This window comes from Cornus florida, unplaced genomic scaffold, assembly GCF_030987335.1.
Source record: "Cornus florida cultivar Cherokee Brave unplaced genomic scaffold, ASM3098733v1 CherokeeBrave_3.0.0_Hap2_Chr08, whole genome shotgun sequence".
In the NCBI taxonomy this organism is placed as follows: domain Eukaryota; kingdom Viridiplantae; phylum Streptophyta; class Magnoliopsida; order Cornales; family Cornaceae; genus Cornus; species Cornus florida.
Window position 1 is genome coordinate 11,335,669 of NW_026775578.1, and position 24,362 is coordinate 11,360,030.

General features: G+C 34.3%; 3 protein-coding genes across 4 annotated transcripts; 1 reads left to right on the top strand and 2 right to left on the bottom strand.

The window, feature by feature from the left end:
• Positions 1–1,330: 1,330 nt before the first annotated feature.
• LOC132269343 (probable pyridoxal 5'-phosphate synthase subunit PDX1) lies at positions 1,331–2,646 on the bottom strand. Its single transcript, XM_059770503.1, has one exon. The coding sequence runs from the start codon at positions 2,479–2,481 to the stop codon at positions 1,549–1,551; it is 933 nt and encodes a 310-aa protein (XP_059626486.1). The 5' UTR covers positions 2,482–2,646; the 3' UTR covers positions 1,331–1,548.
• A 3,137-nt stretch (positions 2,647–5,783) lies between these two features.
• Positions 5,784–14,358, bottom strand: LOC132269344 (E3 ubiquitin-protein ligase APD2-like). Of its 2 annotated transcripts, XM_059770504.1 has the most exons (11): positions 14,161–14,358; positions 13,806–14,056; positions 13,244–13,353; positions 13,034–13,159; positions 12,811–12,907; positions 12,132–12,206; positions 11,960–12,042; positions 7,582–7,728; positions 6,946–7,018; positions 6,499–6,850; positions 5,784–6,210 (listed from the first exon to the last, which is right to left on the bottom strand). In XM_059770504.1, exons 2-11 carry the CDS (start codon positions 14,053–14,055, stop codon positions 6,135–6,137), a joined length of 1,389 nt encoding a protein of 462 aa, XP_059626487.1. In that variant the 5' UTR covers position 14,056; positions 14,161–14,358; the 3' UTR covers positions 5,784–6,134. The 2 variants fall into 2 exon arrangements, with proteins under 2 accessions (XP_059626487.1, XP_059626488.1); XM_059770505.1 differs by having other exon boundaries at positions 13,244–13,350; positions 13,806–14,357.
• A 3,654-nt stretch (positions 14,359–18,012) lies between these two features.
• LOC132269345 (peptidyl-prolyl cis-trans isomerase CYP20-1) lies at positions 18,013–20,903 on the top strand. The gene is made up of 7 exons (XM_059770506.1): positions 18,013–18,165; positions 18,530–18,608; positions 18,710–18,757; positions 18,853–18,876; positions 19,422–19,604; positions 20,223–20,298; positions 20,586–20,903. The coding sequence occupies exons 1-7, from the start codon at positions 18,103–18,105 to the stop codon at positions 20,722–20,724; spliced, it is 612 nt and encodes a 203-aa protein (XP_059626489.1). The 5' UTR covers positions 18,013–18,102; the 3' UTR covers positions 20,725–20,903.
• The last annotated feature ends 3,459 nt before the right edge of the window (positions 20,904–24,362 follow it).

A 24,362-nucleotide genomic window follows, 5' to 3' on the forward strand; every position in this document is an offset into this window, starting at 1 on the left:
ACATGTAAATATCTAGTCTAGAAAGAAAAAGGAAAATAAAAAACAATTAGCAATGGCAAAAACTAACATTACACAATGAATGTCAATGGTGATTCCAAGAACCATGGTCCAGAGTATAACAGTTCTTATGGTCACCCTGAGCCAACTAGAAGTATCATGGACACAGATGAAGACCTCTTGGAGCTTTTCTTCACAAGCAGTAAGGGTCAAGATGGTTTAGTACATATGAAGCACATTCAACTCTTAAGACTTACATGCATGTGTTGTTTATCTATTTTAAATAAAAATGTTGTGAACCAAAAGATTTGAAAACTGAACAGAAGTGCCCAAGAGATTATAAAAGAAAAAATAAAGAAAATGATCATCCTTTTAAATGAAGATCACCAATTTCCCTCAAAGTTGTTGGTGGGAACCATAAGCACGCATGTAGAGAAACTTTCGGTGTGGTTTCAAGAGTTGAACATAGAAAAATTGACATAGTTAACACAGTAAGGAAAATTTTAATACCCATTGAATCAATATAAAAACGGGAGATAACAAAAATAGCAGTAACTAAATTCTACCTAAAACACTGCTCCCAGTGTCTCCTGAAGCCAAGGGAGATAATGAATACCAACAAAGAACGTCACATAGATAATACATTAAGAATTCAATTTAGCATTTATTGATATGGTCTCCTTCGGAGGGTGTAAACAAAAGCATAACTGCATAAGGGAGGGTATGGATCCACACCTCTTGGCTCTTTTCAGACTCTCTGAATACTGCTCTTTCAAACAATATCAAAATCGGATATAGCAAAAGTAGCACTAATTGAAATTTAGCTAACGCTGCTCCAAGTATCTTGGTAGCCTCAGGAAACAATGAATACTAACAAAGAAATTGTCATAGAGAATACGTTAACAACAAATGCAAGAAATAAGATGACGATGATAATGAAAATTTAGTATTCATTGAATCAATATCAAAACCGGAGATAGCACAAAAAATTGCTAGCGCGGGGTAAGGTTAGCAACCTAGAGATCACGAATTCGTGGAGCCCTTTAATAGCAAAAATAGTAATAACTAAATTTAGCTACCACATAGCTCCAAGTATCTCCTGAAGCCTTTGGAAACAATGAATAGCAACAGATACAAACAAGAGTAAATCGAATGAAAAAAGAAAATCTAATAAGAAATTGATATACTCCAAATAGCATTGCTTCATCCAGATTCAACTACCTTTTCTATTTCAAACACAGCCTACCTTTTCTATTTCAAACACAGAGTACATATTAGCACACAAGTAATGCCCTAGATATATATAGACATACTCCACTGTATTAAAACGAAGTTTATATAGGAAATGAAACATATTTGATAACCTTTGGGAAGTTTTTAACAGATAGACAAAGCAGTTCCACAAACTTCAAATTAGAAGCATTCAGAAGCTAAAAAGAAAACTAATAAAACAAAATTATAATAAGAGCGAATATATATTGGAAAAAGAGACGCCTAAGGGCCTCACCTAGAACTAGAAGCATCAGAAAGCAAACCCTTTGGCCTCCATTATTACTCCGACCGACTTGCATACCTCTCAACCTTCTCATCATTGAGATTAATTCCCACCATAGCCTCACCCAAGCCACAGCTCACCTCAGCAAGAATATCCGGGTCACTGTAATGGGTCACGGCCTGAACAATTGCCCGAGCACGCCTCGCCGGGTCACCGCTTTTGAACACACCCGACCCGACAAACACCCCATCGCATCCCAATTGCATCATCAGCGCTGCATCAGCCGGCGTCGCGACACCGCCGGCGGCGAAGTGGACCACCGGGAGCCTCCCCAGCTGCTTCGTCTGCATCACCAGGTCATACGGAGCCGCAATTTTCTTGGCGAAAGTGAAGACCTCGTCATCGTCCATATTGCGAAGAACCCTAATGTCGCCCATCACAGACCTCACGTGACGAACGGCCTCGATGATGTTTCCGGTACCGGCTTCTCCCTTGGTCCGAATCATCGCCGCCCCCTCTCGGATCCGGCGAAGGGCCTCGCCGAGGTTCCGGCATCCGCAGACGAAGGGGATTCGGAAGTTGTGTTTGTTGATGTGGTTCTCGTCGTCGGCAAGAGTGAGGACTTCGCTCTCGTCGACGTAGTCGATTCCAATCGCTTCTAGAATTTGGGCCTCGACGAAGTGGCCGATCCGAGCCTTGGCCATGACTGGGATGGTCACGGCCTGTTTGATCTCTTTGATGAGTTGGGGGTCGCTCATGCGGGCGACGCCGCCCTGGGCGCGGATGTCGGCGGGGACGCGCTCGAGGGCCATGACGGCGCAAGCTCCGGCCTCCTCGGCGATGCGGGCCTGTTCGGCGTTGACGACGTCCATGATAACGCCGCCGCGGAGCATCTGTGCAAGGCCGACCTTGACGGAGAAGGGAGATTTCTTGGTGGTTTCGGTGATTGCGCCGTTGCCGTAGACTGTGACGACACCACTTCCGGCCATTTTGATAGAAATTGAAGCGAGAGAGGGGAAAATGTGATATTCGAGACCGGGGGAGGGGGAGAGAGAAACACAAACCCTAAATTAAGAGAGAGAGGTTTTATGGGAGATTGGGAACGAATGCAGACAGAGGCAAGGTGGTGGTCGAGAATGGGTGCAAGTGGCTTGCGACCATATTTATAAGGAATTTTTTTCTTTTCTTTTTTTTTTTGTTAAGACAAATCCGTTATCCATCGAAAATATTTAGAACTACCATGGAACTCCTATAAAATAAAATAATTTTTTCTATTAATAAAAATTTGATCTGAATTTTTTGTGGTCATTTAATTTGATCTGATTACTTACCCAAAAAAATTGATATGACTACTTTCCAAAAGATAGGATTTATGGACAATATAGGAAAAATTTTAAATTTATAAGTATTTTACTAAAAGCTAAAGATAAAAAATTGTTTCCTCCGGAGTAGCACCTCATTTGATTAGTATTGGTGGATGGTAAAATTATTATTATTATTATTTTTTTTTTAATGGGAGGGAATGATCCATACAATTTTATTGATTAGTAACAAGAATTTGAAAGGACATTATTGTTCAATCATTTTGAGGAGTAAAGATGTAAACTAATTTTTAAAACCTTCTTCAGGGATGCATCAATGTACCAAGTCACTAAATATATCCATTCAATAAAATTGCACCATCTTTTTTGTCACACTTCATTTTTTACATCCGGGGAATAGGAATTGCTATCCACTTTTTTGGTCTTGTTAAAGAATTTTTTTTAGCATACCGTATCGAATCTTGATAAAAAGTGAAATGAGTTTAAATGAAAGTGAATATATAGTATCATTTCATGGTTTAGATTTTTAAATTAGAGAATAAGCATTTAATACATTATACAGAGTAATAATTAATATCAAAATCAGACTCGGTCCCTAACTCATAACCTACGCAGTCTTATATGCCCGATTTGATCTTACATATGAACTTATATAAATATCTAGGTTGTGTTTGGTGACATAAAACTGGAGCCTTAAAATAAGAATTAGAAAAACTTTTAGTTTGATTTTTTAAATTATTTTTCTTCAATTTTAATTTCAAATTATCATTTCATTTCTCTGCCAAACACGAGATAAATAAGTTTGGAGTAAGTTGTCAAAGTTTTCATGCATGCGATAGAAATACCTTAAATAAGTTTCGACTGAGTTGTCAAAGCTTTCATACATGCACATAAAGTTAGTGCAAAATTTGATCACAGGACTGATAGAAATACCTTAAATGAGTTCCGAGTGAGTTGTCAAACCCTTTTTTCTTCTAATATCATGATTGATGACATAAACTCCCTTTTTCTATTTTAAGAAATTCCATAGCATATGTCAAATTGACGTACTCCATTTTATTATGTGCCTAATTTATACCCATAAAGTCATTATACTTACAAAAAATCATGGAATAATAAATCTCTACATTTTAAAAACCATATGTAAGAGTGTTATTAGTATTTTTTTTTAACCTCTTGAACGGTTGAAAATTTTATATCAGTGGCTACTTTTTCTTCTTTTTTTTTTTTTTTTTTTTTTTTAAGTTGAGTAGGTAGACCGATTCATAATAGCGTACAAAATATATGTTCAACGTGGGCAATAGAATATCCATAAAAATAAAAAATAAAAATAGATAAATAAAAATAAAAAGGTAATTAAATAGTGGTGACCAAGCTTGAATCGTGGCATTTGGCAAAGACAACGACAATTCACGGACTTCAAAACTTATTTTTATTCTCTTCTTTTTTTTTATATTATTTTTTGGGCCTATTATCTCAAATTCATGTGACAGGCAAAAGAACAGTAAGGAAGGCCGCTCTTTTCCAATCTCTTCCGCCCTCCACAAAAAGCAGTCAATATACGTGCACTTATGCAAATGTCTGTATATAATATAATATATATATATATATATAGAGAGAGAGAGAGAGAGAGAGAGAGAAATCCTTAATATAAAACAAATGTATACGCACCTCAACTAATAATGGTCAAATTTTAATTAATAGTTTACGTTTTTACATTCAACGGGATTGAATTTGTGTATAAATTTCTTATACACCAGTAAACAAGTCAATAGCCACAAACTATATATATATATTATATATATATATATAAACAATTTTTGTGAAACTTCAACACGGCACTGGCCTCTGATTTTCCAGTTAAGGAGGACTATGAAATTAAAACTCTTCCATTGGAAGAATTTTCTCTTAATTCTCATTTGCCACACACATCACATTCCAAATCATCTCTGAAAGTGATGTTAAGTAGTGGGTCAAAAAATTTCTCCCTACTTTTCTATTTTTTAATTTTGTCTTTCTATCTTCGTGTATTTATTTTCATTCCCTTTATCTTATTTTTAAGTAGCAAAGACTAACTAGTCTTCTTGCCAATGACTTAAAAAAAAGGGCAAAAAAGACTAACTATTAAATAAATAACCTCTGATGGCTAACCATAATTCCAATCACATTCATGATCTAAATTTGATTCTATCCAACCATAAGAGTCCAACAATTCTGGTAAACCATTTGAGTCAATAAATAAATGATGAAATAAAATAGGGTTACAACAGACTGGAAGGGATAGGACCCAAATATCCTCTGGTACAAGATCTTGGACTATACTTTGCAACATTCTTATTTAAAAAGTGAAAAAATAAAATAAAATAAAAAATAAAAAATTAGTAGTTCGAAGGTGTTCTACTTTTAAAATAGGTACGTGTGTGTTGAACCGTATTAAAAGTGTTGTAGCACCATTATTAAAGTGACAACACATTTATTTGAGGGTGTAATACCATTTCAAGCTAAACTGCATGTAGAGGGTTTATAAGTCATTATACAAGAAAAATAAGTGTTGAGTTTTTTTTCCTTTTTTTTTTACCCTTAACCTTTTTTTTGAAAAGTAAGGGTTGATATTTCTAGACCACCAACTGGTGACAGTGTGTGAGTTTCAACTTTAAAATCAAAAGTGATGAAAGTATTTGAATAGGTAACATTCTTCCTCCAAAGAATGGAGTTGCCATTTGGATTTCATGGAGGTTATTTATTTACTTTTGGATATTTTTTATTTTTTAAAATATATATATTTTTTATTTATGGGGAACTGGGAAGTAAGAAGTGGAATGAAATAAAAAAAATTCTATATAACACACGGATAGACATACAAATAACCTCATAAATGGCCCAAAACAAAAGTTATTTTTAGGGTTCTTTTGTTAGCGTAAAGTAGGCCCACTGCCACCATCTCCAACATTGCCACCAACATCACCACAAAAAGCAAGATCATCATCATCATTGAAAATAAGAACAAAGGGAAGACCATATGAACATCATTTGAATCCATCATCCAAGTAAACCCTACTTCAGTTTTTTACACAAACTGTACATAATATCATTTCAACAACCAGCGTACAATGATAGATGGAGGTAGACCAATTTGGTACCTAGAAAGGAAAAAAGAGGCATTGGGCGTGACAACCAGCACAAAACCTTTGGCAAACTCTATGAATTTGATGCCCAAGATGTGCAAAAAATCCGGTGCGGGTATCAAAATTTCCAACAGCAAACAATTAACAGTTGCTTAACCGAGGAGAGCCAGCGCAAACAGAATTTACATAAGCTGCTCAAACTGAAAATATCTTCCTCACCTTCTTCATTGTCCTGCGACAAATTGGGCAAGTACCAGCCTCTTCCGCAATCCTACAGTCAAGATGATTTATTGTTGAATTAAAATGAATGGATAACCCAAAAATTATTAAAAAAATATAGAAAGAAAAGTGGAGAGCACATGGAAAAAATGATTTGGCGGTGGTGGATAGCAATTGCCAGATTTTGATCATAATCAAGTGTCGGATAATGAAGTTTGAAATTGAGGTATTATACAAAGTCCAGCGTCCCCAGCCAAATCTCTAAGGCCAGAGATACCATGTTTTAAGTCCACAATATTTTATACCTAAATGTCACTGGAGATAAAGAGAGTCTACAGACCTTGCTCCACATGTAAAACAGGCAGCACAATGCCCACATGGAAGAAAAAAGCAGTCCCTTGGGGAATCAAAGCATATAATGCAAAGACGGCGGCAATTGCTATTGCTTTCCCCTTCCTTTAGTGGCTTTCTGTTCAGCGAACCGACTGCAAGCCACTCATCCGGTTCCTCCTCATCATGTGAGAGAGAATCATAAGATGAACCCCAACTTGAGAGATCATCATCTTTGCGTGAAAGCAATGGAGCTCTTTCAGGTCCCAACTCCTCTGCTTGAACTCCTGTTCTGTCAGGCCTGATAATGTGGAACATGTTACAGACTCTGAATAACACGATAATGAGTACAGTCGCTGCACCTACAAGTAGGAACAGTGGCAAATGTAAACAGGAAGTGGACTAGAGTGTCATCAGAATGATATAAAGGCAGAATATGAAGACAAATGATAATAACCTGATCCAACAAAATACGTAATCCATCGTGGCCCATAAGACAGTTTGACATATCCATATTCATATGGTACACCCTGAGAGAAGCCAACAGTTTGAAATCATGGATGAAAAATGAAGTCTTAATGAATGGGATCTAAAGAACATTTAGTTAGAAATGAAGTAATTCTCCTTGCTTCATGAACACATCCCTAGTGTAACAAGCCACTTGATCAGGCTAGACTCAGTTGTTTTCAACATCTACAATTAAGTGACAAGTGGTACTAGATATCAAATCCTTGGAGGTTTGTAGCTAAAACAGTAAAGACCCAATAGCACTCTATAGGTTGGAAGATCAGAATTACAAGGACTAAATTTAATACCCTACAAACTGCAATTGAAACAATCAAGGTTCTCAGTTAAAGCACATTACAAGGAAACAGCCAGCGTTTAAATGTTGGTTTATAGTAAGAAAAAATGTAAAATCTAAACCTACCAGCGTTTAAATGTTGGTTTATAGTAAGAAAAAATGTAAAATCTAAACCTTACTGACAATAAAAAGTCGGGACACATCAAGGACAACTATAATCAAATGCATTATTTCAAGGACATCTCCTTCAAAAAGAAATTCTAACTGAAGAAGTTGGCAAACAGTCTTTACCTGTTCAGGACCAGGGGAAGTTAGCACAACAGCATTTGCCTTTAAAAGAAAATTCTTCAAACTACATAACTGGTGATTCAAGGAGCACTTGTAATACGCCTGGGTTGTATTATAGAGAAAACCCTTTATTGTGAAATTTAGTTGAACCTAGCCAAAGCAGAATTGTGTAAAATAGGTCAAACTGAGGATACCAGTATTTATGCATTATAGATTATTGGATACAACAATAGAAAACTAAAGATATCAGTATTTTAAATAGAAAATACATATGCTACTTGAGCAACTGGATTAAATCTAAGAATACATACAAAGCAAACCAAAAAAAAAAAACAATGACTTGTAGATAAGTGGCGTGATAGTTCCTCATCTCTCCTGTCACTGATCCATCTGGACCATATCCAAATAGAGGACTGCCTCTTGGAAGCATCAACTCAAATAAATATAAGGAATCCCAATCCAACTAACTTTATTTGAGTTATTTCAGTCAATGGCTTATACGAAGCTATCTACTGGGACAATTAAGATTTAAGATTGGCCAATCAGTTTGTTATGAGCCAATCAAAAGGTGCATGTACAAAAAGCATCCAAATTTGTACAATCTTTTTTTTTTTTTTTGATAAGTAAATTTTATTGAAAAACCGCTCAAAAGGGGAGCGAGACCCAAGTACAAAATAACAAGGCCAAGACGCCTCAAGCCTTCAAAGAGGCCAAAAAAACAACCACCTCCTCAACAAATCGATAATCCCTCCCTGAAATCCAACAAAAAAGAGTGGAAAGAATAGAGAACTTAATCATAAAGATAGGCTTTTCCTTTCCATCGAAGTATCTCTGATTTCTCTCAAGCCAAATACACCACCAAACACAAAGAGGTGTAGCCCTCCAAGCATCCCGGATGAGAATCCCCACTGAACACCCTCTCCAAGCCTCAATCAACCCTCTAGTGAAGCAAGGCATCACCCACGGAATCCCAAATAACCCAATCATCAAATCCCAACATCCCCTAGCCATGCAACAATGAATCAGAAGGTGATCAACAGTCTCCTCATCACGCAAACACAAATAGCATCTATTAATCACCACCTGGTTCCTCCTCCTCAAATTATCCTGGGTCAAAATCCTACCCAAGACAGAAGTCCACGTAAAGAAGGCCACCTTGAGGGGGGCCTTAGATCGCCAAATAAATTTCCAAGGAAAAACGACTCCAGCGCCTACCGTAAGACACTTGAAAAAGGACCTCACCTCGAAGCGACCCTGAGGGTTGGGAATCCAAAGCCAACAATCAGAATCCCCAACTGTGACCGTCTGACGGTACAGAAGGTCCAAAAACCGGGTGACGTCCTCAATCTCCCAATCCTGGAAGTGCCTCCTAAACTTAATCATATTTAGTATGCAGAATATCACAATAATACAATCTTTCTGACATTAAAAAGCTGTTAATGTGTGATTTATGGCAGTGATCAGATCCTTCATCTTTTACCAATCCAATCAACTAATAAAAAGCAAAAAAAGAAAAGAAATGACAAAATAATAATAATAATCATATGACTAGTACAATTTTTCAAGACCAAAGAGCCCCAAACACAATTCATATGAAAGTGACGGTCAGTGGCAGAGCCAGGAATTTAATTTAGTGGGCCAAAGTTGAACAATGTTAAGATATATATATATATATATATATATATATATATATATATATATATATATATATATATATATATATATATATATATATTACCAAAATAGAAGTACGAAAACTTAAGTATTGATTGATACTATTTTTACTCAATACATTAATAATTGTCCTCAACCGGTTTTTCTGTTTTGAAATAATTTATTTTGGTATATGGAAGGCTTCTTTTATACAAGGATAATTTATACAAACCTTCCCAATGGTTTGCCATAATTACACGGACCTCCCCTATGGTTTGGGAATTTGCTCGGACCTCCCCTAACAATGAAAATATCCTACATAGACCTCCCTTCACAACCACGTCCACCATCTACGGCCGTCTTCAATCCACCTCCCTCTTCTTCTTTTTTTTCTTTTTTCTTTTTTTTTTTTTCTCTATTTGACTTCAAATCCGGCTACAAGAACGACAAAGAGGTGGAAATCATTCGACATAGGATTTTGAAGGGGTCGAAGTTTGGAGGGGAATTAATTGAAAGAATAGCACATAAGAAGCTTCAGTGCTTGTGGTCTCCGATTGAATCTCCAGCGGGTGGCAATTTTTATAGTTCAGTCAAGGGGCTAATTTAAGGAAGGAAGGAAGAGAAAGAACAGAGCTTCAATGGAGATCCCAACAAGTATATGTGCATGTGGGTTCAAAAAGTTATTTTTCTCTCTACAATACATAATCAGAGAAATTTTTCTTGGAACCCAATTAAATAACTCGGAATGGAAGGAGAGCGAATAGGGAACCCAATTCAGGCCATGGAATAGGGATCCATCACAAACCTCAACAACAAACCTCCCCCCTCCCTTATACCAACCATATCATGAAGCGAAACCACCGTCTTCCAACTTATCAAGAACAATCCAGCGGCGGCGATGGCGGCGGATGGAAAAGCTAAGATGTTGGAGGAAACTGAACAAGATGATGAATTGAAAAGAAATATATATATATATACATATATACATATATATATATACACATACATACATATATATATGATGTCACTCTTATAAAAAGCTTATGGGTATTTTAGTAATTTAAGATAACAATGTGAGGGTATTTCAGTAATTTTGACAAGTCCGTTAGTGTATTTGACTGTCCGTCACACATAAGAGAGGTCCGCGTAGGATATTTTCATTGTTAGGGGAGGTCCGAGTAAATTCCCAAACCACAGGGGAAGTCCATGTAATTATGGCAAACCATAGGGGAGGTTTATGTAAATTACCCTTTATACAATTTTACTTATAAAAAAATATATATATTTATACTCCGAGTAAAATGCAAGACTCTATCGTAGTTTTAATTATGTGAAAAACCAATTCACTAAAAGATCACTTTATTGATGTTAACAAAATCCTTATATTTTGATTTGTAACCTAAAACGAAACATTTTTTCCCCACAAAGAGTGAGATTGGGTGAAAAACAGAGTATTAAGAATTTCCCATTCTGGCTTAGGGTCAAAAAATATATTCAAGAGGACTTATGTGAGTCTCCCTTCTCATTTCCGTCTTGAAAAAAGAATGGGGAGGGAAAAGGGAGATATCAATGACTATCGTGAAGAAGATTAACTAGATGTAAGTTGCAGGAAAGTGATGCGCAAAGAGGGTTTATGAGATAAAGGATAAGGACTAATAAAAGAAAGAGTTGAAGTGTTGCGACTCAAAGCTTTTTTTTTTTTTTTTTTAATGATAATTTGAAGTTGGGGAAATTTTACAATTTTTAAAAATTATATATAAAATATAACAAAATTTGAAAGGGGGCAGTTGCCCCATTCAACACTATGTGGTTCCGCCACTAGTGCTGATGCATATCAACTGTTAGTGATGGATTGTTACATTATTATCCCAAAATCCAGAGGCTTGTATTATCTGGTTAGTGTATTAACTTACCATTGAGCAGTGATAAAAGTATATTTCAACATTGACTGTTAAAGATGCATTCAAAATGGCAAGACAGAAAGACCTTAAATGTATATAAAAATAAAATTGAAATGAAAATAGGAACTGCTGCAAGTGGTGATTCTAAGAACTAAGAGTAACAAATCATCGCAGATGTTTTATGCTCAGAATTAGATCATTCTTTTTTCTTTTTTTTTTCATTTTCTTTTTTTTTTTCAGTTTGGAAGTAATTTTTATCATATAACAAATTTAATTGACAATAACAATAACAGCAACAACAACGGCAAGAGATCACTGCAGACATTTGTGCTAGAGGTTGAGAAATTCAAAGTTTTTATAATTATCAATATATCATTAAAAAATCTAATCAGAGCTAAAATGTATATATATTTTTTGTTTGGCCATTCTGTGTTGACAAATGAATAAAATCTTAAGTTCCCTATAATTGAAGAAGATTCTTGCTAAAGATTCTCCTATTCCGGAAGAAATGGAGTTTTTTAGCAGTGTAACTACAATGGAAAAAATATTAGACGTTATTTTGTCAATTGACATCCAAATTCCAAAAATTGATGCCTTCAAAATGCAAACTAAAATTACAATAGACAAATATTCTTGAATCTTTTGAATTTGCTACAACTTAAGTAATAAGTATGACTAAATTTTGCTGAAGAAGCACTATAAGAATACACCCTTAGAATTCTCATAAGCTCTAGTCTCACCCTTTGAAACAATTTCACTAAGTTCAAACAAAGCACAAGAACATCACAAATTAACAATATAGAGAGAGTAAAAATTTTCATAGTTACCTCCACCTCCTCAGAGTTCAAGTTACCAACAGCAATATAATATGTTCTAGACCTTGAAATTTCTTGGTGGAGAATACCGTTTCCTATTAAAGGAAGCAGAAAAAGATTAGATACCTATTCTATGACATTTTATAATGATAACAGTAGTAGTAACTAATAGATCCCTTATTACCATGGATAATGTTCCAAGACAAAGTTGTATTAGGATATGATGGGTCCTCTATCCACTCAACAAGACTTTCTTTATCTGCAGGATTCCAACAAATATGAAGGAAGAAAATAAATGAAGTGTTTTGGAATGTTGAAATTACATGTATTTACTTATCTGTCCTGGCAACTAGACCTAAACTAGTATTTAGTAAACAATAGATTCTTTAGCCATAATAATGAAAGATGTTACAGTTGAAGTTGTCAAAGACATACACAGTTCAAGTGCAGGAGCAGATAAGAGGTTTAAAATTAAAAGCAGGATCAGGAACAAAATTGTGAGTCTGAGCTTTTTTGTCTGCTCTCAGATTCGAACTCGTGATCTCATCTCACAATTGTGAGTCTGAGCTTTTACCATTGCCTTGCTATATCCCACCTATCTCTGCTTGCCTCCATGTATATCACAGAATTTATACTGGGTGGGATGACTCTAGAAGTGGTCCCTGAGAAATATGTAAAAATACCTGGCCATCCCTAAACAATTTTCAAAGTTTTCAGCATCTACAATTTGATATAAATTTTAATCCTTCACGGGATTGTATAGTTTTACAGACTAATAATTTAGTAGGCATGTATAAGTTTAATCCTTGACATGAACATCCTAATGGAATTGCTAGGTTTTTTATTGAGAAGTCCAAATTTACCTTGGGCTATCACAAGGGACAAAGGGGCAGAACTTGGGGAATTTACACTGTATGAAATATCAACGTTAGACCCTTTGTTAAGAAAGTATTGCCACTCCTGCAACGGAAGAGCATATTCAGTTCCAACCATTAATCAGACATCTGAACAGTTCCAAGTAATTGAAACTATGTGAGATTTGGAAGAACGAAAAAGAACAAAACCAGGCAGTTTGAGAAGCTTTGCCTTGTTATAACTGGATTCTATAAATGCATTATGCGTCTCGGACCAAGTGATTTCAACATCTAGAGAAGGAGGTTCATAAAATCCGAATAGCATGAGTCCATCTTTTGCCTTGTATAATTCCTGCGCCTGGTTATAAGCCAAATAAAATAACCAGACATTAGCTGTGGAAGAAACAACAGCAAATGAAAATGAAAATAAGATAACAACAACCTTAATTGACTGCACGAACAATGGGTTAGCTTGTATTAGGCTTGAGCAATATGGTCCCAACGTTAAATTCACAGATCCATAAAAGCCAAGAATGAGAGTCATGGAAGCTGCTGGTGAGGAATTTCAGAATTTCACAACCAAACAAATTTATCAAAGCCATACTCTAACTCACTTCTAATTTTAATAAAACAAACTTTGATTATCAAGTCATAACTAATAAAGAAAATCACAAAATCTAGTCAAAAAATAAAGAAAACCCACAAGAGAAGGAAGGCAATTTATGAGAATACCCCGTTTGATCGCCAAGAAAACAAAAGAAATCAATACGAAAATATGGATCTTAGAACCTCCATTGACTGTCCCTAGTATAGCTATATGTCGTAATTTAATCCAATTATTTCAATTTCTTTTAAAACCAAACCATATAATTCAATTCCTCTAATCTGTTTAACAGGTTTCTTGGTAACCAAACAGATGACGTTAAAAAGAAAAAGGAAAGAAGTGCTAAATATAAAACTAACAGCAAGAAAGAGAAGAACTTGAGAGATGATTGAGAACGGACCGAAGAACCAAAATGTAACAAGCAGGATGAGGCACGACCGCACATCGTCTCTCTCGTTGGACACCACATCAGAAAGTATCGGAATGCGTAGTCGATACGGTACAGTCGTCGTCGTCGTCTCTTCTTGGTGCTCATCATGGACCTGTGAGGAAGAAGACGATGGACCATCAATCGAGTTCGAATTCGACGAATTCGAATTGGAGTTCGAATCGACAGGCACGGTTGGAGTGTTGTCTGGTTCTTGTTCCATTCTGAATATAACAATCGAGAGAATCGTTGAGTTAGTTGAAAAGAGTTAAAAGGGTTGATTAAAAATGGAAACCCTAACCCTAATCGAGAACTTGGATGGTCTCACCTCGGAGATTGTGATTTGACCTGCCATTGGTATGATACAAAAGGCGGTGGTGATGGAGGAACCTGTGAGAGGGTTCACCAAGCAGTCCTCTCTCTGTGTCGTCTTCTTCTCCTTGGAACGGTGGTTGGGGGCGCCATGGACGACGGTTAGTTGAATTATTTCTTCCTCTCTCTCTCTCTCCCTCAATAATCCAATGAAATTTGGTCCCACAACGGTCGAATGTTCCATGCCGCAAGTGTTGCTCAAATTGTCACTTACTTTTTTTTTTCTTTCTGAAATTAAAATTGCCACACTTTATTTATTTTTTATTATAAAACTTTTAATTATTAAGGAGGTTTTTTTTTTTATAAAATTACTCAGAATAAAACAATGTGAAATACAATTTCGAATTCACAGGGAAGTCTCATAAAAATAAAATAAAATAAATATTATGTAATTAATCATTAATATCAATATATATTGTATATAAAATAGTGTTTAACTAATTATTTGTATTACTCAATAGAATACGGGCTTAATCACTGCATTGTATGTGTCAAATTACCTAAATAATGAGTTCTTAAATATGTGGACCTCCCATGCAGTTTCAAGTATAACATAATTTGACAATTTCTATATAACACAGTTAATTCGGTGATTAAAGAATCCAATAAATAAATAAATAACATAAAATCAAAATATAGAAAAATAATTAAATAAATAAATAAATAAAGTAAAAAACATGTATTTAAGTATCATCTTCAAGAACTTTTTCACCATATTGAAATTTACGCATCTCTATGAACATAGGTTCAACACTTGAAATTTTTATTAATAACAAATTAAAAGTTCCCTTTTTTCGTGTTGCTTGACAATTAACAAACTCTCTCCTTCAACATTTGTGAAACTATTGGCAGATGTCTCTTTCTTTTACATTCCATTATTAGGTGTCATTAAAGAGAACGTATGTGATCATGAAAATTTGCAATTGAAAACTCAATATTCTTACAATGTGGTCCCAATACTAATCATGACTACGATGTGGAACTGTCCCTTATTTTTCTTCCTTTTTAATTTTTTTTTAGTATGCACGTCTAAGAATGATATAAGCGTGAATTCTTAAATTAAGTCACACAATTCTTTTATGCACGTGTCGTTTTTACTTTTCAAACGCGCTCTTACTCTCACACTTCGTGCATATTTGTACTTAAATTTTTATTATTTATGATTTAATATTGCCGCTCTCACGTTCTCTTTCTCAAATTCACCTTCGCTATCGCTCTCACTTTATGGCTCAATTTGGTAGGGTGGAAATGGGAGGAAAGGGAAGGGAAGGTGATAGAGGGTGATTCAAAAGTTGTATTTGGGTGAAATAAGTGGAACGAGAGGGAATGTTAAGGAGGGTTAAGTATAGCTTTGCACAGTAATTTACTTATACTCCAAAAAATGGGAGAAAATGGAAGGAAAGAGAAGGCAATGACACATGTGATACTTGTGAAGCCAATTTTATCCGCACAAAATCAAGGATTTAGTTAGCAAAAGAAGAATTACAGACCTTGATTGGTTGATTTAGCAAAACAAAACCCATACATATAAGTTAGCCGTTGCAGAGAGAAAGAAACGGGGGAAGCTTACAGCTGGTCAGCGGCTGAAACTTGCGTACGGCGAACACGAACTGGAGCAGCGGGCAATGGAAACGGCAAACCCGAACTGGAACAGTGGGCAATAGAAACTGAAAGATATAGGTTTTGATTTTTGGAACAATTTGAAACAATATGCCGATATGGGTTTTGAACCTTTGATTCTTGCAGACAGATAGATAAACATATGGGTTTGGAACTTGGATTCTTGTAGTTTTGTAATTTGCACTTGCAGGAGAGAGAGAGAGTTGCAGAGATAGAACAAGAATAGAGATGGACGCGGGGCGCTAAATAGATTAGCCCTAAAAATATTATATTCATATTACATACTTTTCTTTTTCTTTTTTTATTTTTTTTTTTTATTTTTTTTATTTACAAATATTGCATACTTAAGTTTATAAATTTTTATTTTAAAATATAAAAAGGTATAATAGTAAATTTACTGAAATACTTTCCTTTCCTTTCTTTCCCCAAACATAATTATTATATTTCCATTTCTTTTCCTTTCTTAATTAACCAAACACAATACCAAATTAAAATTATCTTTTCCTTCCTTTCCCTTTCTCTCATAACTAATCTTATCCTTCCCCTTCAAACTCACCCTACCAAACATAGCCTATATGACTTAATTAATTAATACATAGCATAACATTTCGAGAACAACCATAAAAATAATACACTAATCTTCCAACATCTCATATCATACATTTCTGAGAATGGTATACTTTACCTTTTTACCTCGAAGAGACAGAGTGAAAAAAATAATAATAATAAGACAGTTAAAGTTTCCGTGGCTTTGGGAGACCATCGGACGTACTTCCAATGATTTGTTTGGAATTCGTTTGCTAACAGAAAGTGATTTCTATTTTTAATTTGTTCCAAAATAAAATTATAGTTTTAATTTCTTCAAACTAACAAGACAGTTAAAGTTCACGTCACTTTTAATAGTAATTTTTTGTTTTTGATTTTGTTTTTGTTTCGGATCTTTTACATATATATACTCATACGCCAAGTATCAGAATTTATCATTCATACACAATTATACAATTTTAGGTTGTATACATTCTTTTTCTCCTTCTCCTTTTCTAAAAGGTTTGTTTTTTTCTGACTCTGATCATTTACGTATATACTCATGTAGTCATGTGCCAAATTTCAGAATTTGTCATTCATACACAATTATATAATTTTATGCTGCATTTATTTATTTTTAATTCTTCTCCTTCTAAAAAAGGCTTGTTTTTGCTATCTCCTATCAAAATGAAGAAGAGAGGGAGAGAGAGAAGATTTTGAGCAATAATTTTAACCATGATGCTATTAAATGTTACTTCTTGAGGTTAAAAAAACAAATGTTCTTACCACCGAACAATTTTTGATTGATCATAGATGCAACCCACCTCTGGTAAACATGACCCAATGAAAAGTTGTAGATCAAAGAATTTAAGTTGACACTTTTGTGTCGAAGGACTCCGATATCCATGCACATTTGTTATTTTGATTGGGCTGTTTGGGCCCATTATTTTTATTTTCTTTCCAGTTTAGGCCCATTATACAAAGATTGACAATGAGTAGGGATGACAACGGGGACGGGTTTAGACGGGTATATCTTCTCCCAACCCCGCAACTTTTTAAAAATCTCGTCCCCGTCCCCGCCCAAAACAGCAAAAAGGAGAAACTTTTTACCCCATTCTCGTAACCGTTTAACATTTTTACCCTAGTAGATACCCGCCCCGCCCCGTTTACCCCTGTCCCTATACCAAACCCGCGCAAGTTTTTATTGCATCAAATCATTTCTACCAAGTAAGCAAAACGGTCCCTAAAATCGCCAAAAATGGGACGGGTGGGGTGAGTAACCGCGGAACAGGTCAAATTGTCATCCTTAAAAATGAATAACTAATTTATATAAGTGAGAAACTGAAAATTGATATTACCGTGATGCGATAAATATTATTAACTTCGCATCACGATAACACCAAATTCCTGCTCACAAAAAAAATTAGTCCGAATTTTTGGAACTGTAAAACTCTTGAATACTCCTCATCATATATTTAATGGACCGAGATTAATTGGGTTGCTCGGGATGTCCTCATTTCTAACCCAGGCCGTTGACGACCCTACGTGTTCTTATAGAGAAGCCCACAACCCTACAACCAATGGGCTTCTTCAAAAACAACAATCAAACTTACGTGTCATACGTCCATTGGTTACTCTTACAGCAGTGGGGCCTAATTGCAGTAGTATATAGATCAAAATTGTTGGATCTCCTCGGTCGATATCTGCACTTAGCGGCGAAACCAGAAGTGAGTTAGAGACGATCGCCAGAACGATGTCGATTTCCGTCAAGCTGCTCTGGACTGTAGTCCTCTTCGCAACCCTAGCTCTGAGTCAGGTACGATCTTCTCTATCAAAATTCTACGAAAATGATCGATCACGTCTTCTAGGGTTTCAAATTTGTTTACATACATGTATAGCATAAAAAGATCGCTTATCATCTTCACTTTTAAAAGTTAATACAATTGCAGTCAGTAAAACGAAGATACTTTTTATTGCGATTGATTTTATGAATGTTTGATATTATCAATTGCTTTAATGGTTTAGATTTTAATGTTAAGGCCAATGTTTGTAGATCTTCTCATATATATGTATATTTATGTACAAACACTGAAACACTCCAGCTAAATCTCAAAAGCGTGTGCTTTATTGTTTGATTTTGATGATCATTTTGGTTATTTTTTCGTAACGTGTTGAATCAGGCTAAGAAATCCAAAGAGGATCTGAAGGAAGTGACTCACAAAGTGTACTTTGATGTTGAGATTGCGGGAAAACCTGCGGGTAATTGCAATGCAATTTTATGGAATCTGTGTTATGTTGAAATTTGCCTAATAACATTTCTATTGAAAATGTCTGAACATTTGTGCGATTTTTGTTTTCAGGTCGTATCGTGATGGGTCTCTTTGGGAAGACAGTTCCTAAGACAGCAGGTACATAGCTTGTATTAAGTGATAGTCAATAAATTTATCTACGGAGCATTCCCACATTATTAATTTGAAACTAACCTTTGATTTTTTTTTTGCAGAAAACTTTCGAGCACTGTGCACAGGTAAACACGTAATGTCGACTTGTTTGGGTTAAATTCTCGTGTTTCATTTCATCAAACCATATTTCTTTCAGTTGATGATCATATATATATATATATATATATGTATATGTATATATATGTATGATTCTTGAATATTGTTCTTAACCTGAAAATGGGATTTTTAGGGGCTTTGTCCGGTTTTCTTAGTACAGTTTTTTTTGTTTTCAGAGAACTGAAAATCAACTCCTTTAAAAAAGGTCTGTTTTCAGAGAACAGTTTTTATTCTGTTTTTTGAATTCTTGAGAACTGTTTTTAGAAAACTGAACCAAACAGGCCCCTAATTTTGCTTCTTTGAAGTTCATCATCCTTTAAGTCCCTTACAGCTGGGTGTGGAAAAAAAAATGTAAATTTTTGTGAAGGGTTTAGTAGGATTACGAAGAAAATGATTCTTGGATATATATTTACATGGAAAGGAGATTGGTTTGGGGCTGGGATGGTCCCCTTCATATTGTTGCCATTAATTTAATAACCTTCTAGTTTTATATATTGTTTCTATGTTGCTTCAGGGGAGAAAGGTGTTGGAAAGAGTGGGAAACCCCTTCATTACAAGGGGAGTACATTCCATAGAATTATTCCCAGCTTTATGCTCCAGGGAGGTGATTTTACACTCGGTGATGGAAGAGGTGGCGAATCAATTTACGGAGAGAAGTTTGCCGATGAGAATTTCAAGCTGAAGCACACTGGACCAGGTAGGAAGATTTCTATCCACCATTGAGGAACTCATTTAGTTGTTTCAACATTGTAAGATCCATCTGAACAAACTGCAAGTGAAAAGAGACAAAGACATAGATACATATGTAAATCTCTCTCTCTCTCTATATATGTATACTGTTAAATGTATGTAGAATTTCAATATATTTTTGGTATTTTTATACTGTTTTTAATTTATAAATATAGTACCTATTTGAATTAAATAAGAATTACTAAAAATCGTAAATCATAAATTATTTTATCTAAAATTGACAAAGACCATGTTAAATACATCTCTTTTGTTTTTTAGATTATAATTGATATTTTAGTTTGCAGCAAATTTAAAGATTATCACTTAATTTTATACACAAACATATATCATGCGTTTTAGTATTGTTATTGGAACTTCACTGTTAATTTTATAATTTCCAAATTGTGATCCCATATTAAAGTAATGGTAATGAAGAGGTTGAAAATATAGTTTTGGTGAGGGTGGCCTTTCTTTGATTGTGAGATTCCACTGGAACTTAATATTACAAATAAAATATTAAGACAGGTCAGGATTCGATACCTATACTTTGTGCTAAATAGACATTGCTCTTGTTTCTTGTGTACAGGGCTTCTTTCAATGGCAAATGCTGGCCCAGACACCAACGGTTCACAGTTCTTCATTACAACCGTCACAACTAGCTGGTAATTTGAGGATTCACAGAGTTATTATTATCTTTATTTGTAGTTGAACTTTTAGCATAGGCTAGATCAAATAATCATCCTGTAGTTTTGATCGTTTAGCATAGACTGGATCAAATGGTCATGACCCACAATGGTGTTGTGCCAACATGTTTTTTTGCCCTATTCGACAATGTCAATAGTTGGCCCATTTCCTAGCAACTAGGATACTCTGTGACATGGCCCCTGACATAGGAGGGTCAAGGGTGTCACCTACCGTAGTTATTGATATCGTTCGAATGTATATACAGGTTGGATGGCAGACATGTGGTGTTTGGAAAGGTGCTATCTGGTATGGATGTGGTTTACAAGGTTGAAGCTGAGGGAAAGCAGAGTGGCACTCCCAAAAGCAAAGTCGTGATTGCAGACAGTGGTGAACTTCCTCTGTAGTTGAACTCGTCGTTAAATGTTTACTGTATTAACTTTAGCTATTCTAATTTCTGTCACTCTCTCTCTCTCTCTCTCTGAAGACAGCTCGTACCAACGAGTCCCTTAAATTAAGTTACTTTCTGTCGAACATTACTTGTGAGGAAGCAATCATATATCTTATCATACTTGTTTTGAACCTATACGAAGCTCAAGATTTGCTCTTCATTTTAGTTGGTGTGCACAAATATATGTTCTGCAATAGCTTCAAATTTTGATTCCAGATACACAATGAGGATCGTATCCATTCGATTTTGCACTTCTAAACAAGTATACTCTATTTTGTTCTTTAACTGTTGGACTCTGGAATTCGTATACAACTTAAGCAGCACAATAAAAACTTTTATTATTCTTTTATTAACTGATTTATGTATCAGAGTCCATTCGTCCCAACCAGCCCCATGGTTGGGAGAAAGCTTTTTATTCATAGCATTACTATTACTGAATCGATTGGAGAAAGTATACAATATTCTAGAAGAACTTACTCGTTACAAGCGTCACTAGTATTTCCCGGTTAATGCATGGTGATGGAAATACAAGCATCCATCCTCTAAAGTACCTATGTATTTTATCGAAGAGTAATACGAGGATTGCTTGGACTGATTCTATTTAACCTGTTGAGTCTAACACTCGATTTCGATCCAAAACCAAATGAGTTTGCTTAAAACTCTTGCTTATTTTCTCTCGCATAATGTGACGCATACAAGATTAACAATGGTAGCAATACGTCGAAAGAGGCATCAAATTTGATAAGCATTCGACAGATTATGCTGAACCACAAAATGGAACGTCAGACAAAACAAATACTTACTTACCGAAAGTAAAAAAAAAAAAAAAAAATAGTTCGGACAAAACATACCCAAACATTGCCAAATATCCCCGATATATATATATATATATATATATATATATACACACACTATTATTATTAAAGGTTTAAAGAACTCCTATATGACTTTCTTTGTGTTTCAGCCACTGGAAAGGATAAAAGAGGAACAAATTAAGGAAATGACTCTATATCATGTGAATATGAAAAGAATCCTCAAGATTTGATTTACACTCATTCTTGTTCAACAAGAATTTTTGCTCTACACGAATTAGATAATAAAGGAAATAATTCTGCTTAAAATAAAGTAAAATATAATACATATATAATGCATTAACAGTAATTATTTTGTAATTCAATTTCCTCACCCTATCAACCACTAATACAAACTCCATATTTAATTAAATAACTAATTCTTCTTCGCAACCCAAACTCTTACTGAATTAAATAATTAATTTCAAATCATTTTTAATTTTCGTACATCACCACCATCATAAATTCACAAAGTTTACTGATTTTTAATCAGTAGTTTAATCTTCAAAATTGTACAAGTCACCCAATTACTTTTTTCGGTAAATATCTCTCTCTAAAACATCAATGGTCTATTTTACTTCCTCTAGCACTTTCTGTATATGCTTGGTTATTTAGATGTTTTGAAATTGTCTATTAAATCTTGTATTTAGATGTTCTCTTATTGTCTATTAGATTTATAACTGTAATTGATAATTTTTTTCTTTGTTTCTTTTTTTGAATCTCAAAGACATTATAGAAGCTTGATATTGAAACCAATAACAACTTGCAAATTTAGATTTTATTATCTCTAAATTTTATTTGTTGCTATCTATTTTGTTTCTCTATAATAATAATAATAAAAAACTTATTATAGATCTGTTTTCTATTTTTCGTGATTAATTTTTTTTTAACTAATTGATATATATTGTGCATTAGATCTGTTGTGATGCTCTGTTAGATGTTTCAGTAGGAGGGTGTATTTAAAATTTTAGAACTCCTAAATTATATTTCTGTTTCCACACACACTCTCTCTCCCTCTCCATTGATTTAATGATAAAAATTATAATGGAAGAGAAAGCATACGAAAATTAAAAAAATTCCCTATTCCTTGTAATTACTTTTTTTTTTCCCCTTCAAATTAGTATAAATTCTCTTAATTTCTATTTGTTTTTGTTTTAATTTTTATTATTTTTTAAAAAAGATTATTTGTTCATTTTTTAGTTCTCTAAATATACTTGTTAAACTCAATATACAAAGTACAAAATATATTTTTATACTAAATATTTTAACTATTTATAAAAAAATTCCAATCATACACGTGCTCTTATACTAGTAAACAAAAAAGCTTTCAACATTAGGAACTAACCCAAAATAATAATAATAATAATAAATTTACATTAAGGGATTTTACCAAAACATTAGTGGGAAATGGTATATATATACATATATAAGAGTCTTACAAAAAAATTAGTGGGGATATTAGTTATTACTAAAATTTTAACAAAATTATAGGTATAAAATATAAATAAAAAAGTCCGCTCACTTGACCAATATCATAGTTCCCTCCCTGATTAAGTCTATAGCGGAATTACATTCCAATTTCTACATTAACCAAATAACCCGTGTTTCTTTACGAAGCTTTTTTCGGATTTAAAAATTTATATGAAGAGGATAAATTTATATAGAGGAGTTTTTTCATAATTTTAGTGGAGGTAATTTCAAAATTTTATGGATATAATTACAAAAAAATATGAATACAAAAAAGTATTCATACATCCGTGCCTGCTGTCCCATTCCTAATAAAGGAAGAGAATTATGTGAGGTAGTTTCACACATGAATTCTATGGATACCCTAAAACATGTGGTTTGGCTAAGGTTACAACCTTGAATAATTCATGTAAGGATTTTAAGTAGTTGAGAATAAGACATTTTTGTTGCTCCGTAGTAGTTATATTCATATCATAAGGATGTTTTCTCTATGTTTTAAATAGATGGTTGAGTGTTGTAGTATGGTAAAGACAAAGTAGATCGATACCTGAAATATAAAAAAGAATAACTTGTAATAAATATTCATTTGTCTAGCTAATTCCAATAGCTTGTCAATCAATTGTTCAAAGGATGCTCTCATCAATAATTTAATGTTTGATTGAGGGCAGCTCTGAATATAGAGAAGATATTGAATATGCCTAGTGCTTCGTGTCTCGAGCATATCAGATCAAATGAAGAGAATTGTGATGACTCAGTGGCTCATTAAATATCTTTTTAAAAATTTGATATTTGAAAATGAAAAATGGGTATAATATTCAACCACATTAATAAGATTAACTATATCAGTGAATAGTACCACTGTGCGTGGCATTTCTTCAACGACCTACTAAAGTTTTTCTACATGTCCCCATTCGCCATAAACTTTCTTTAACCAATTAACCTTAAACGACATAGATATTTTGTTTTTATTGATGAATTAATATGACTATATCGATTTTTTCACGTACACATTCCCATTTAGGGAACAAACACAAAATAAAATAAAATAAATAAATAAATAAAAAAAAAGAAAGAAAGAAAGAAAGAAAGTACTAACCATCACACACGTATATATATATAGACAGGACCAACCAGAAATTTGGAAGTTGGAGTACGTAGTAATTGGTTTGGATAAGTCATCTTCCTAGCAAGTGTTCTAAAATGGCATTATGTATCATCATTTATTCTCAGACTCAGTATCAGGAAACTTCCTCCAACTTTCTTCCTATCTTAGGCT

Excerpts from the sequence above, each read along its gene's own strand:
- LOC132269344 (XM_059770504.1), bottom strand. The coding sequence starts at position 14,055 with ATGGAACAAGAACCAGACAACACTCCAACCGTGCCTGTCGATTCGAAC. Across the intron at positions 12,207-12,810 it reads GTCCCTTGTGATAGCCCAAG|ATAAAGAAAGTCTTGTTGAG; the intron begins GTAAATTTGGAC and ends GGAATCCTGCAG. Across the intron at positions 6,211-6,498 it reads TGTTTTACATGTGGAGCAAG|GATTGCGGAAGAGGCTGGTA; the intron begins GTCTGTAGACTC and ends TCTTGACTGTAG.
- LOC132269345 (XM_059770506.1), top strand. The coding sequence starts at position 18,103 with ATGTCGATTTCCGTCAAGCTGCTCTGGACTGTAGTCCTCTTCGCAACC. Across the intron at positions 18,166-18,529 it reads CAACCCTAGCTCTGAGTCAG|GCTAAGAAATCCAAAGAGGA; the intron begins GTACGATCTTCT and ends GTGTTGAATCAG. Across the intron at positions 18,609-18,709 it reads GATTGCGGGAAAACCTGCGG|GTCGTATCGTGATGGGTCTC; the intron begins GTAATTGCAATG and ends TTTTGTTTTCAG.
- LOC132269343 (XM_059770503.1), bottom strand. The coding sequence starts at position 2,481 with ATGGCCGGAAGTGGTGTCGTCACAGTCTACGGCAACGGCGCAATCACC.